This window comes from Homarus americanus, unplaced genomic scaffold (genome assembly GCF_018991925.1).
Source record: "Homarus americanus isolate GMGI-L3 unplaced genomic scaffold, GMGI_Hamer_2.0 scaffold25467, whole genome shotgun sequence".
NCBI lineage: Eukaryota > Metazoa > Arthropoda > Malacostraca > Decapoda > Nephropidae > Homarus > Homarus americanus.
In genome coordinates this window covers 6,355,133-6,371,097 of record NW_024732867.1, presented here as the reverse complement: position 1 = coordinate 6,371,097, position 15,965 = coordinate 6,355,133, and the positions used below count along the sequence as shown (strand labels likewise).

The following is a 15,965-nucleotide window of genomic DNA, read 5'->3' as shown; positions in this document are numbered from 1 at the left end:
TATGCAAGTTGAGAATATGATCAAATACTGTATGTGTGAAGTACGTCTATTTGTCTTGTTGCTCTTTACACTTTCTTTGCACCAATCGCCCTGACTACTGTATACTCTTTAAGCGCTTCTCTTTGAGATTTCTGAACTGTGACACAAACTGGGAGAGGAATAAAGGTATGAGTGTACAGTATATCAGGAGCTGCTGGGGTGAACAAGACAAGCAAAAAGAATGGCTTGAGATGTTATTATTATATCTGAAGTCACGATAATTCACGGGCTAGGTACCATAATGCATTGTGATTCATCAAATAGTGAATTATAGTTTAATTGACTTCAATGGAAATAGCTTCCGGAAGCCAAAAAAAAAAAACTGTTCTTAACCTACTTTAATAATCATCCTCTGGGTGACACCGAAGCATCAACACACTGAGACAGGGTTGGTAGCCACCTGACAACTATTGGAACTGGCAAAAATACCCAACAAGTCTATGAACCCAGTGTAAACATTGTCAGCCATCCAAATGTATGCATCTTGTGATTTTGCACATACTGTACATGTACTGTTCATACAGGATATTATCAAAATAATTAATAGCGCAACTAATAAAGATTTTAGTTTCTGTAAAATTGAAAGACTCGCTGTTTTACCCTTCTCTTCACTGGATTTAGCACTCACTTTAGGTATGGTGACAGTGATATACAGTACTGTATATGCATACATATACTAGAAAACCTGGGAGACGACAACAATGTGTGGTGAGGTGTGGCAGGAAACTGACTGATCGCACCAAAACAAAGATGTGAGCCCACGTGGACATTACCGGAACTACTCTCATCTAGCACAAAGTCTCTGCTAGCTGGAGAGGCTAATACAGTTCCGGCACATATTTGTTTTGCTAAATCGAACTTGAGTTAAAAGGAATTTCGTTATAAGGAATTATTTCTGTACATACCAGGGTGATGGGTAATTCTTAGTTTGGAACTTCTATAATCTGAGATATCACTGAGTTAAAATGGATGGGTGAAAAAGAGTGAAAGAAGTGATGGTTTTTGCTCGTGTTTCTGGCCAGAGAGAGAGAGAGAGAGAGAGATCAGAAAATGTCCTTCTTTTTGTCTTCATAGTTTGGTAAAAAACCTTAAGGCAATAGTAGTTTGTTTTCAGTAATTTTAGCTTCAATTCATTAATATTATACAGTATATAACAAGGATTTCATACACTTATGTTTGTGAAACTTCATAATGTAGCTATTATGGGGATCTGTGCATTTCATGGAGTGGAAGAGGGTTGTTTAGTCATTATTTGAGATCCATTTATGTATGTATAATGATTAACCATGATACTTGGTAATTTGTTTGAGGAAGGCTGATAGATTGGGATACATGTGGAAAAGGTTACTATGAATTAGATCAAGAGGATGTGAGGTACTGGTCCCTGTAAACATACTTTTATATGGCTACTAAGTATAATATATTTTTCTCCACAATAACCAAGAATAGATGAACCTTGTGTATATTTATCAGTATAATTTATTCCTTACTTGTATTTACAGCATCTACCTATCCTGATATAGATTAGACGTGTGTGTGTGTGTAAGGTTGATGGCTTTTACCCTTTACTAATCCTATGAGATTCATTGCACTCTTATGAGATGTACTCCTTGTGTACTTTTAACAACCTCACCTAAAATACGAAGGTTAATACCAACTCTCTGAAAGGTGTTCCTCCTCTTCTCAATGATTTTTAACTTTTTAGGTGAATACTGTACAAATTTCCCTTCACTATGCACAACTTGTCTTTTTTGTGTAATTCTTTTGCAGGGTGTAATCAAGGAGTAGACTAGTCTATGTTTATTTTTCTTCTACATGACTCACTCTTTAATTCTGGGAGCAGTTTTGGCTCATTTTAAGAAAGTATCCTTGTCACGGGCATGTGTTGTGGCAGATCACAAGTGCCACCTAGATTACATCCTGTTATTCATGTCAAAGATTTGTTTTATGACTGCAGTGTTTACCTCGCATTACCCTATACTTATTAATTGCTGTATATAATTTCCCAATTAATAAATAACATATCTGAGCTTCTTCAGGCATAACTGGCATGAAGAACATAATATTGTTTGTGACTGGACATGGAATTTGTAAGTCAAATGCCTAAACATCTAGTGCAGGGGGCTGTCTAGCTTATGTAAACATGGTCCTTTGATATTAGTTATCAGTTGTATTCTCACTGACAAAAAATGATGAATGCAATAACATGATAATCCTCCGTTTATTTGTATTAATGCTTGTATGAGTAATGACAAGTAACATTAAAACTGCTTGCTGTATTAATATAATTATGAACAAATTTTATAAAAAATATATAAAGCTTTTACAAATGTAGAAGTTATTTTGTGATGTTTATATTTTTTATTGTATATTACAACCAGTAAGCAAATTGTGTTAGTTTTTATATAGTTAGTTTAAATTTTGAAAGACAACTTCTTGTATCTTAATGTAGGTCATGTTTTATTTTAGCTAGATGGGAAGTTAAAGCCCTTACATGTATACACACGCACACACAAAATATACTCTTGAATGACAACTCATTAATAGACACATGGATGTGTATGTATGTACACGATTAAATATACAATACGTATACACATAGTCAGCCATATGCAGTGAGAGGCATGCACATCACTGGACCTTCACATCAACACCACAGTCATACATGTCTGCATTTATAGGCCTTTTTACTTTAAAACAAGATTACATGCATATTTTTATTTCAATTTCATCACTTGACTTTAGAAGCAACAAAGACAAGGGAGCTGGTGCCACCGTTATAGCTTCAGCTTCTACATTAACAACAAAAATCACAGTTTTCTTTAAGGTGTTCCCGTCATAACGTATCCATTGTGTGTCTTAGGAGTCTTGGTTCTATATGGTCAAATGTTTTTAAGTGAGTGTAGGTAGCACATGTGTGTTGGTTGTGAGTGGGTGTCCAATTGGTGCTGTTGGATTGAACTGGAATGGCATCTTGTACAATATAATTATTTAGACTGATGTGGCTCAGGTTTTGAAAGTCGTAGCTCTCTTGAAATGGCGCCTGATGAACAGATTTAGATTAAAATCATTAACTAGCGCACAGGTTCATCTGATTCTTTGCTAGTACCCTGTACAGTATTTGGTGTTTTGCAGATATACAGTATGTTAGATAGCTAAGGCATTCTGCAACGAATATTTATTTTTTTTATCTGTTGTGGCAATTAAAAATATAAGTCTTTAGATTAGCAGATGAGAAGGAAAGTAAAAAAAAAAAATAGGGAATTACGATATTATGGAAAAATGGTTAGTCACCAGAAACGGTGCTTGTGACTGACAGATCAGTAATTAGATAGTACAGTAGATATGTTCAATTGGATACTGTGTGGGTGATACATGTTTGTGGTGAGGCTGTCAGAATTAGCTAGACTAGTAACAAGTGGAGGTGTAATTATGCTCTTTAACATGTTATAAAGAACATGTAAAAGGACTAAATAATATGAAAAACAAGGTTCAGTAGCAAGAAAGAAAGATGAAAGCAACTTGTGAAATGTAAATAAAAAAGAACAGGTAAAAGCCTAATGTTTTTAAAGAATAACCATGACGAGATAAGCAAACTATTTGTCAGAATATTTCATATTGTCAATTGAGGCAATTAGTGTACAGTATAGTGCTGGCTGGCCGAGACCATAATGTGGTAATGGGTAAGAAATTTTTATTCTAGGTGTACAGTAAATAGAAGCAATGCTAACTAGGAAAAAGTGGAATTGGCGAGAAGATTGTTTTTGTATTGGTTACCTTATTTTTATAGACATTATGTACTCAAGATGGAAGATGTAATGGATTTTAAGGTCATTTGCTTGTGTACTGTGCCATGGGAAGTTTGTTTTCATAGTTCATCAGTTTATGGAGTAAATCTTCACATTTTGTTGAACAGGAAGTTAAGTACAGAATATCCTTGATTTTGAGGAGAGGAAGGAACCAGTGTGAGAGACCAGTACAGTTGCAAGAAGAGTGTTTAGTATTTCTGTAAAACATTCTTGTGAAATAGAAAAATCTAGAGTTGTAACTTATGAGGAGACTAAAGATGTGTTAATTGTGATGGGCTATATTATATGGAAGGTGTATTTGATGAGTCCGGATGATGATGTTGAAGGAATGGATTCAGGAGTATATGGGTATTGGAACTGTATTTTGACATAAATAATCAACAGTATTAGGTTAAGGTGTGTGAACATATGTGGAGCCAACACATGATGTAGAGTGTGGGGACATGTTAGGAGAGGACCCAGTATGGAAGAACACTGTACCAGGCACACTCTCCCCACAGAGTATCGGCTCCTTTTTTCATTGATACAATGTGTCACAGTGGACGAATATTTCCGATCACTAAAGTCACGAAATGTGATTCCTGCACTATGTTGGTAGGCCTGCCTTCCTAGTATCTGTGAGGTTGCCAGTTATTATTTCTGGCATTTGTTGTAATTATGGTGAATCACCGTGCTCTATCTTTAAAAGAATAATATGATGATATTAATGTAGTGAAAATATATTAACGGTAGTCAAATAGAGGGTGTTTACAGCTGGAAATCCACGGGAGGATTTGACTACATCGTCTCATATTGTGTATCAGATATGTTCCGTTGCCAGCACGAATCATGAGATGAAACGTTATATTCATAATTGTTACTTTGTCAATAGAGGTAGAAATAATATCAAAATGCAGTAAATCATAATGTCATTGAATATGGCATCATATTACACCTGTAATTACTGTATTTGCAAATGAATGTAATATCGGATCATAGTTTTTCATATTTTGTTTGAAGTGATGCCATTGTAACCTGGGTTCATGAAAACATAGTAACGTTATTCTGTATTCCTATTTGGCAACTCGTTCCCTGGGGCTGAAATAGTATCTGAGGTTCATAAGTCAGCGGGGATACTCGTGACGTTATTGGTTTTGCGTATGATGTCACAATTCGTCCTATTTCATTACATTGTGTAGAGAATAGTTGGTATACTGCAGATATCATGGTGATTATCAGGTGCTAGAAGAAGGAATGAAAGGTGCAACTCAAAATCAGAAACACCAACCAAACTGAGACTGCTGTACACTTGTTATTGTGTTCATTTCCAAATACAGCAGGGCCAGGGGGGTCGATACTTTTGGGGAGAGTGTACATAGAAGAATGCTGCATATGTTATCCAAATGGTCCCATGAATTAATTATTTACTGAAAGTGTCCATAAGAACTTGAAAATTATGGAGAATTGAATATACACTACAACAGTTTGAAACATTTATATCTGCACAACTGCACATGACAGTCATCTTAAGGGCATTTTTTTTTTATATAGTTCACTCATTTGAACCATATTCCATTGTAATACAGGATTGTGAGCACACACACACACACTACATATGCCCACTGTCTTTTCTTCACTGGGTTCATAGTTTACAAGTAAACTAAAAATATGTGAGTGTGTATGTATGTGCTGCTGCATTACTACTACAATTATATTCAGAAAGAGTGAAACAGTATTTGTTATATATCAACAAGAACATCATCATTAGACACTCGAGGAAATTATTATTACCGTATTATATGTATATATGTATATATATATATATATATATATATATATATATATATATATATATATATATATATATATATATATATATATATATATATATATATATATATATATATATATATATATATATATTATTTTTGTTTTTGTTTTTAGAGATTCCCAAGTAAATTAGTGAACACATTAATTCTCAGTATTAGTTATACAATAGTTTAGTTTGGACTGCATATTAGATTTGCATTGAACATTATGAGAATAATCAGTCATGTTTCAGTTTTGGGGTCATTGATAACTATGAAAGAAACATCATACTTTCTTGATGGCTTGAGAAATTAAATGTATTTTTGCTATCGCAGTAATAATAATATAATCAGGTTAGGGATAATATCTTTTTTTTTTTTGTTAATCAGCCGGAGTCCTACTTTTCAAAGTGTATTAGCTTAGCTTTTAGAAGCTGAAGTCAGTGATGATAACTAATGGGACCTGAGACAGACTCTACCTCTTGAGAGCTGCTGGTCTGTTGCTGGCATTGGTTGTTTGCATGAGTGGCCATGTGTGGTAGGAAAGCTAAGGAGTGGCGTCCATTTACAGGGGGCACAGCGATCGTCTTTCTGACTTGGACGTGGACATGACCTACTCCTCGCAGTATGTTAAGATCTGTACTTGCATTTATGACTAGATTTCATAACCAGCCTTGAGATCACCTTTATCTACAGCTCTGATGACAGCTGAAGTAAATTTTTGTGGCAGATATGAAGATTCTTAAGAATTGGTTTTATGTGTGTGAAGAAAACATCATAAGAATTTAAATTACCTGTATTTTTATGAGAATTTGAGAACAAAATTTAATATTTATCTTTATATAATAGCAATTTTTTGAAGAATTGGCAGGTCTTACAATTGGCAGTTGTACACGAATACTACAGTATTTGTATAAACTACTGGAATCATTTATATATTCTTTTTTTTTTCTGTCAATGATATTACAGTAGTACAGTGTGGTGATCTCATGAATGGCTCAATAGAAGCTTGAGCATTAATGATCCTGGAAAGGCAACTATTGGAAAACATTTGGTTGAAAGAGGCTGAAATACTTTTTGCTATAATTGTACATGATTATGAATTTAAACTGAAGGCACTTTACACATTTACTCTCAGATTACACGTTTTTTTATACAAGTTATTGATTACTTATGACTGATGAATCTTTAAGGCAAATTTGGCTTTCAATATTGCATGCAAAAGATCCAAAACAGATGTTTGTTATCTTACTTGAATGATGCAATGAGTATTGTGGCTACATTTGGAGAGCCAAATCTTGCATTTAAAGCATGATAGTGCATGTATATTTTTTACTTAACTATTTAGTGTTATATTTTTTTAAGCACCACCACATACCAGACACCCAACACTATTACAGAAAACTTAATCTAGATTATTCTGTGAGCTGTTATATAATCAAGGTACAGTATATATCCTCTTGCTGGATCTTCAGAAAATAGTGTACCTGTACCAGCAGAGGTTGATGTGGTCTACTTCAACATAGGGTAATGTAATGTGACTAAACGTGTGGCATTGATTAGGAAGAAGGGTTTTAAAAAGTGGTACAGTATAGTAGTATGTGAGGAAATGGTTATGGTCATGATAGTAAACATTTCCTGAGACATTAGAGGCTACAAATATAACTCACTCTATCTCTCTCTCTCTCTCCTTCCTCCTCCTCCTCTGTATCTCTCATGGATCAATACCATGGGTGATGACTGTAGCCCAGGTGACACTTGCTAGTTACTGAGGATCTCCTATTAACGTAAAGTTTATTCCTGTGTAATAAGAAAATTCAGTTTCTCAGTGCTTGTAAGATGACAGAACACTTCACCTTGTCATTCAAACTCACTGTCGTCTTCCCTGTTTTACGGCCATTTACTGTGCTAGTGTAGGTCAGTCGTGAGTACCTGATGCTGTTAGACAAGAGTGAAGAAAATTTTACAGCTGCATGCCCTTCCTATCACCAACCCTCTTTTACTTGTTTAAAAAAAAAAAAAAAAAAATTCAAGTAAAATTAATACAGTCACAGTTAAAATTTTTGTTGACTGAGTGAAAGGTAGTACTGTTAACCGTTTCGATTGTATGAGCTGTGTCTACCTCCCCAGTCCATAATTAAACTAAAAATAAAGTACAGTACTATAAAAAATGGAAGTCCGAGTGACAGACAGGAGTTGCTCTCACCGACTGTTTTATATTCAAAGTAAATCGGTATGAAGCAGTGTGCATAGTGTACAAATCATGTTCACTTTATCTTGCTCCACTTATTTTAAGGCCATTGTATGGATGTTTTTAAATATTTTGTACTCCTTTCCCTCCCATGCTGAGTAGGACCAGAATTTGAATATAAAATTAAATAGAATCCTGTTTATAGCCGATACAGTATATTAATATTTGCTTATTCATCATTAAAGATATAACTATTTTTATTGTTCTTCATATTAAATTGTTGTTTTCATTTCTGTATCCCTTAGTACTTCCTTTCCATCCCTCATAAGATCACTACCTCGTAAATTTGCCTCTCCGTCACACGTAAGGTTGGTGGGAGAGGTTCAAGAGATAGTAATTAGCTAAGTAAAAGTACATAGTGACAGTGCATCTACAGTTATCTTCCATCTCTTAAACTGTTGTCTAGAACTTTCAAACACAAAGTACTGTACATCCTTCACATTGTAAGCATCTCAGAATTTTACAGATTTTCTCATGTTTATTCACTTGTATGTACAGTATTTTGTGTGTCCATCTTCATTTAATTTTTTTAATAAAAATTGTAAGTTCCTATACGATTTTAGGGTAGGATATAGTTTTACAACGTGGATATTTTGTTTAGGTCTGTAAATGAGGTGTTTCCATATCTGAGTATGGTGTAGAGCGATAAAGTAATACTCAATGCATTATTTTTTATGTTTTGTTCTTACATTTACTGTACAGATAAATAAGACAGTTAGGATGTGATCTGAGTGTTAGTTTGTAGTTTAGTTCCATCTGTTGAAAATTTATTTTGAAAAATTGTTTTCAAACAAAATCAGTTTTTACCTCTTTCAGCTTGAATTTTACCTTTGAAGAATGTTTTTAATTACTTGCCTTGAGTAAGGAATTGATTTGTGTAGTGTGTAGTAGCACATTTTAATTGATAACCCATTTATTGTATATACTGTAGTTTAGTGCAGTGATGTGTCCTATTTACTAACATATTTTGGTATGCATTTAACGCATTGGCAGCAAAGGTTTAATGCATGGTACACTTAGGTAGCACTGCATGGCAGTATGAGCTGCACTGGGTATTCCATTGTGTACTTGAAGCACTTTCTCTTATACTTCTTAAGAAGTTAGGGAATCTTTCATGCCTTCAGTCAAATGATGTAGAAGAACATGAAAGCATTTTGAATAATTTTTCCTAATAAATTACTTTATATATCAACATTTCAACAATGAAAGTAAGTATTATGATTTTAACTATTTCACTTTTAGTTTCTACTGTTTTATTATTAAACATTGTATGTACTGTATTGGTTATGCATACTGTACAGTATTAGCTCAGCTGGCTAAGGTGAGCTTATTTGACAACTGTACAGCCAGTCCAAAGAGTATCAAGGTCCCAGGCAATATGAAGACCAACTCAATCCATACATGAATGCTTCTTGAGGTTATCGCTCCTCTTCTATTCCACCTTTCGAGGTCTTGTTACCTTTTGGATTGGCTGTACATCCCTCCTGTTATCATTCGTCTCCTGAATTACTGGTCTATGTTAAGACAAACATATGGATGTTTCTTATAACAGAGACTTCGTATGATCTTTTGGGTGATATAAAAATTAATAATAATAGTAGAATTTTGTAGGTAATTTTCTCAGTGTGTTTAGTTTCTATTGCTGCCAGGTTTTAAAACCCTGCTACTTCTTCAGGAATACTTATCTGGTTAATGTAAAAAAATTGGTAGACATTAGGATGTAGGTATGTCTGGCAGTTTAATTTTCTTTGACTTATTTCATAACAAATCTGATGGTCATAAACATACATTTGAAGACAATAACACCCAATTCAGTTTGTTATTTAACTTGAAACAACAAGCCAATGAAAGTGAAAGTTGTGGTATTATATTTTTCTAAAAGTGTTCCTCATAATAGCTTGGAATCGTAGGTCATTTAGTTTAGACAATTTCTATGTAGCTAATTTATTGTTTTGGTATACAGAAGTGATATAATATATCTTTGCATGTTATATGCTGTTTACAGTACAGTATTGCAGGATTCATCCAGGGCATGTTCCTAGCCTTTATCATCCATCAGGTGTTCAGGAACCTAAGTCTGTTTTATACACAGAGCTGCTCTTTTAATGAATTAAGTATTGTTGTTTTGTGGTCCTCCTGACAGTCATTTTGGCTTCTATAACACTTGATATAGAAATTTATTTTTGACATAAGAAACTTAGAACCCATAGTTGCCAAAGTTGATACTGTAGACTTTATTGCTGGACTGGGTTAGTTCAGATTGATTCAAAAGAGGTACAGTATATAACATAAAACAAAAGTGCAAGTTTTAATTCAGTAAACCCTGTGAGGTAATTTCATTTATTTATTTTATTTATTTATTTGTTTTCATATTACCATAATTGATGGATTTCAGCTGAGAAAACCGGCTTCCTCCAGCTCGGGGCATACAGTACAGTACAGTACACTGCAATACAGTACAGTGCAATACAGTACAGTGCAATACAATACAGTACAGTACAGTATAGTACAGTACAGTATTTGGGGTTCTTGTTATCCCCAGGTGTAATATGTTGTAAAAATTGTGTTTGTTATTATGGCAACTGATCTTACCACAGTAAGTCATTATTTCCATTAATGCTCCTAGCAGGCAGGGGCTCCCTCAGCTGAATAAAATCATCTGGCATTAGCCAGAATAAAATACCTTGCCATCTAAAGGGTTAAAGACCAAACAGTATTTTCATGTACCGTACTTACATTGTTGAACTGTAAACCATGAAAATACTTACTTTTGGTTGTTTTTAACAGGAGACGACTTCATTTATTGTTATTAACACAAATCATAAAGGTATGATTTTTTTTAGGATGCATGGGTAGAGAACTGAGCAAGCCTTGAACTTCTCTGTGGCCTTAACACTTAATGTGGAAAGGCACAAATTTACCCACATTTCTCCAGATGCCTTTTCAAATTATGCTTCCTTTTTATTAAATTTTTGTTAAAAGACTGAATAATTTTTCAGAATGTACTGTCCCTCAAATTGGCACATTCTTTTATTTCTAGGCCGTTTGTTAGCAATGCTTGTTGCTTATTACTGTACTGTACTGTCTTATGTTTCTAGCAGTTCATTTTCAACTTGAGTAAAGGTGCATATCATAATATTTTATTTATCATTATTATTTTTTAAGATTAATGTTTTCCGAGTGATCGCCTAAAATTTGGTTAGATTATGGGTGTTTTTAATTCGGCTTTTTATTAACGTTATTGCATTGTAATATTGAGTTTACAGCAAATGTTCTTTTTATTTTATATTAACCTGCCGTGAATGTCTGGTGAAGTGAGTAGGACTTGGTGACCATGACGTGAGTTATATTATAATGCTGTCGGCATTATCAGTTTTCAACGAGTGTGATGCAAACTTTATGGCATTTTGTAGATTAAATAGGTTTCAGAATGTCAGCATAAAAAGAAAATACTATATGGGTGTATTTAGTACTTGTTAAAGTTTTGCTGGTAGGCGCGTTACAATGGTATTTAGACTATAAGGGGACGTTAATGGAAATTTGACTGAGGATTGGAAATAAATTTATAATATCCCTGTTATGGGTCCTGTCGTTGAATTCAGACGGCAGGGGCATACATTATATTTTCTTGTCACAAAATTGTAATTCAAAACTGTCAAAGTTTCTTAACTCCTTGTGTATGGGGTTCCCTCTGTGCTGAATAAAATGGTCTGGCATTAGCCAAATAAAATGTTAAAAGTGGCGTCCCCATAGTGAAGGGGTTAATGAAACTTACGTCAGTACAGTTGATCACCAGAAGTGCTTTTTGAGATATGACTGTCATGGTCACAGTAGTAACCACTTACATGCTACTTGATATATTTTGGGCTCCAAATTTCATGAGGGACATTTGTAAGACTTAAGGTGTTTGGTCCCTTCATGATTAGTATTTTATGGTTAGGTGCTTAAAGGAGTTAAACTACTACTTTTCCATGTGATGGCTCCTAAGCCATGGGAATTACATTAATGAAACCTTGCAAAAAATATATTGCTAGTCACTTAAAATTTTGCAATTTGAGTATATGACCTTCAGTAAAACAAAATATAAAGGCTGCACCGATAACTTGAAAAATAGGTTTCATCACTTCATATGTGTTCACAGGAGTTATGACTCAAGAGGACGGAGAGCAAGTGTTGGCAGTACTGCACCGTACTTTCATTTTTTTCTTGTAGTAAACATGGAACACTTACAGTAACCATGGAACTTAATAGTAATACTGTATTGTGAATGTGGATCACTTCTGTAAAACTCATTGGTTTTTATGGTAACTGTCAGACATAAATAGTGACAAGGACAATATTGATTATAATATGAAACACCTAACAGTGCTTTGCTTACTTTGAGCTCAAGGTAAAGAGATTGTTTCTGTTTGATGGAGCACTCATCAAACAGATACTTCTGCCATTCCTTTTCATCAAACCTAAGCAGGGAAGTAGAAGTATGTCTACTTAAGTGAAGATGAAACAGTTAATGGAAACTTGAAACATACTGTATACCATTAACTCTGAAGCTTATACATAAGTACTTTGAATTTGGAAATCATGTGAATTATAAAGAGAAATAAACAATTATATTGTTGTAGAATTATCTAAATTGTTCAGCAGAATTTTCTCTACATGAATAGTCACTATTAGTAGCTTCAGTAAACCTATAGTTTATAGATGAGTATAACTTTGACTCTTGACAGGGCACAGTATGTGGTTGTTGGTCCCTAAGCTTCAAACTTTAAGGGCTACCTGGCCCTTGATTGAAGTTCATAATTTTGTACCCTGTACTGGGACGCACACATACACAGTAATTAAAATACTGGTAACCAATATTGTTAAAGGGAGCTACAGTAGTTCAGTAGTTAAGGTTTTTTTTTTTTTTTTTACAGTATATTTAACCCAATAGGTTTCACATTGTTGACTGATTGTGAAGATTATTACTTTGCTTACTGCCTGCCCTGTTAGACCTTTGTTCTATTTCTTGGTGATGGCTGTGTGCTTAGATATAACCTTAATAACAAGAGGTATACCAGACATGTTTAGAGATCTACTGTACAGTATGTATAGGTATTGTTGTGCCAGTGCTCGTTATCCGTTATACAACATAGAGAAGCTGCCACTGGTGTTGCTGAGGATGCATGCAAGTTGCGGTGATGGTTTCTTGTTTTGGCAGCACCTTATAAAGAGCTGTAATATAGTTCTGGCTTTTCAGTTGGGATTTCTAGAGATGCATGACCTCTGAAGAAGTATAAGTGATAGATCAGCAGCATCGTATGTGAAAACTGTTTAGGAGTGGAATGTTGACTCATGAACTGTAAAGCTATCCAGTATCTTGACCTATAAACTATGGGTACATCTGCTGATCTTGTCACACAAGGGGTTGGTAGCACAAACTTGACTGACATTGCATTAAGTCTGTAATACCATTGCCTACTACAGTATTTGGATCTTAGTTAATTAGGATTTTTTTCTTTAATGGCATCATCTAATGTTTGTTTAATAAGTTTTTATTAACAGTGAATTAAGTTTTGAATATACTGTACAGCAGATGATAGTCTAGAGTATAATTAACTACTTTCCAAATAACAGAGGTCAGTCTGTATGGGAAACTGTACTGCCAGTTTTTGATAATGGACAGTAGTAGTGATGGTGTTAGAGTTGACAATGCCATTCCTAGCATCCCAAGTGCCAGTGGGAAGTATATAAGCAATTGTATTATTAAATTGCTTAGATAACTCTCTGATTTCACTCACTGCCTTGAGACTACTGCTAAAATTTGCACAAAATCAGTTGTTTCAAACAAATTGAAATAAACCAACTAAGTAATTGTATCAAGTGTTTTATGTTGTCAGATCTATAAAGGTCTTGTGCAGTGGTAAGTAAAGGCAGAGTTTGTGGTGCTTTGGGGCTGAGGTGAAGTTGGGTGCAGTAAGATGTATTGTAGCTAATACTTGTCTGTGGTTTCCCTCAGAGCAACCTTACCGGTGGGTATGGACGAAACCTCTCTCAGTGAAGCTAGTCAGGCCCTGGATGAGGCCAATCACAACAGGTTTGTTTTGTTATATTATTATCCAAGGAGCTGTTTGAAGTATCAGAACATGTTTAATTCTGTAGTATTTTATTGTCTTAATATTTTTATGATAAACAATGGATTGAATGTAAAAAGTCAATATAATTGTGCAATAGCTTTGTTGAGTAAATGCATTCTTTTGTTTGTTTACAATTGTTTTCTGTCTTACGTTTTAATTTTAATTTTTGCTGCTCTCTACGCCTCACTTTACCTCTTGCCTATGTCGTCTTCATTCACTTCGCACTTGTCCTTAGTTCCTCGGTGATTGATCGTTGACTTGTGTGATGATGAACATCCAAGCTGTACAGTATTGTGCAGCAAGTGTTTCAAGTGATACAGTAGCCTTCAGCTCTCGTGTAGTGTTGTTGTTAATACAGGGAGTCCCCGGGTTATGTTCCTGAGGACGTTCTTAAGTCGGGTTTTTTTACGTAAGTCGGAACACATGCTATGCGCATTCCATACTTTCAGAACAATGTTTAAAATCCCACTATATCATAGCCTAAGTCCTTATATACATCTAAAATCACTTAATTTATAACTAAAGAAGAAATAGAATGACAAAATACAGTACCCAGGTACTCCTCGACTTACGACCTACTTGACTTATGACAACCCGGTCATACGACGGCCATGGTCGTATAAAATATTTGTCAAATTATGTATTTCCGAGTTCCGACGTTAGTGATCGCGCTGTGTACTGACAGAATTTTTGTTTGTAATTCCTTTAAAATGGCCGGCAAGCGTAAAAGTGAGAGTTCTCGTGGTGCTGAGAAGAAAAAGAGACACCCATTTTAGATTTTCTATGTATTATTTTTGCATTTTTGACTTACGACCTGGTCGTCGGTCCCTAACCCCGTCGTAAGTTGAGGACTGACTGTAAATGAAAACAAAATATAAGTCATCAGGTAAATAAAATGCTGTACTGTAAATTCAAGTTTAACCTCGTTCATATCAGTGGGCATTCGTAAGTAAGACATTCGTAAGTCGGGGACCCCCTGTAAAGGATTGGCATTCGTCATCCTACTGTAAATGGACAGATGTAGTAGTGTACTATACTGTACATGAATTTTTGTCTTTTTCTTTCTATTAGATAATTTTATAAACCGCTTTATTGTAAATGTTAACCATACTTTAGCAGGTACAGCCAGTCATCACCAGGTCGAGAGCGGGGACATGCACGAAGACATTCCAGTGCAGATGCCCACCACGAGGAGGGAGAGGAGTTGACGGATCGAACGGCCACGTTGACGTTAACATCGGCGACGGCTCGAGCTCGTGCGCAGAGTGATAGTCAGCACGACCGCAGGCGAGACGGTGAGTACACTTCCTTGTGCAGTACAGTGGTCCCTCGGTTAACGAGCATAATTCGTTCCAGAAGGTTGCTCTTTAACCGAAAAATTCGTTAACCGAAATCATTGTTTCAATGGGTTTTTGGGTAATTGGTTCCAGATCACCGAAAATTACATACAAACTAAAAATAAATGCAGTAAAGTACACTTACTTTGAGGTGTGCATGTAGAAGGCTCCTGGTTGAGGACGATGATGATGATGATGATGATGATGATGATGGGAATTAGAATGGGGGTGGAGGAGAAGGGAGAAGAGAAGGCATTGGGGTGGAAGAGAAGTCACCCCATGCTGCCATTTCACCCATAAAATTTTAGTTCACTTGGTGTCATTCAAGATTATTTTCTTTAAATCAACATTGCACTGCATTATATATTATCAATATGTAAAATATATTTCAAAATTACCAATAATTTGACTGGAAACACAGAAAAAAAGCTCTTATGTTGAAGAGTCTCAAACAAGATGTTCCTTCCTCTGAACTGGTAAACAAATTGACGCCAAGCTTGGTGTGTTGAGTGGCTGTTTGGCGTGCAAAAAACTAGTTTCCTGAACTTCAATTAGGTTCAATAATTGTTAAAATTACTAAAAGTTTAATATAAAACTTTTAAAATTATTGAATAGTACAACCTTCT

At 34.9% G+C, this 15,965-nt stretch overlaps 1 protein-coding gene across 12 annotated transcripts in view; it reads left to right on the top strand.

Annotated features, from left to right (window-relative positions):
* The window catches only part of LOC121869168 (mitogen-activated protein kinase kinase kinase kinase 5-like), an 84,059-nt gene that overhangs the window by 29,657 nt on the left and 38,437 nt on the right, over positions 1–15,965 (top strand). For 8 of the 12 annotated variants that reach the window (XM_042370364.1, XM_042370366.1, XM_042370363.1 and 5 more), the window contains 3 exons: positions 6,207–6,260; positions 13,885–13,962; positions 15,119–15,297. In XM_042370364.1, the coding sequence (XP_042226298.1) occupies positions 6,207–6,260; positions 13,885–13,962; positions 15,119–15,297 (311 nt within the window). The remainder of the gene's footprint in view (positions 1–6,206; positions 6,261–13,884; positions 13,963–15,118; positions 15,298–15,965) is intronic. The other 4 variants (XM_042370369.1, XM_042370367.1, XM_042370373.1 and 1 more) reach the window with 1 other exon arrangement.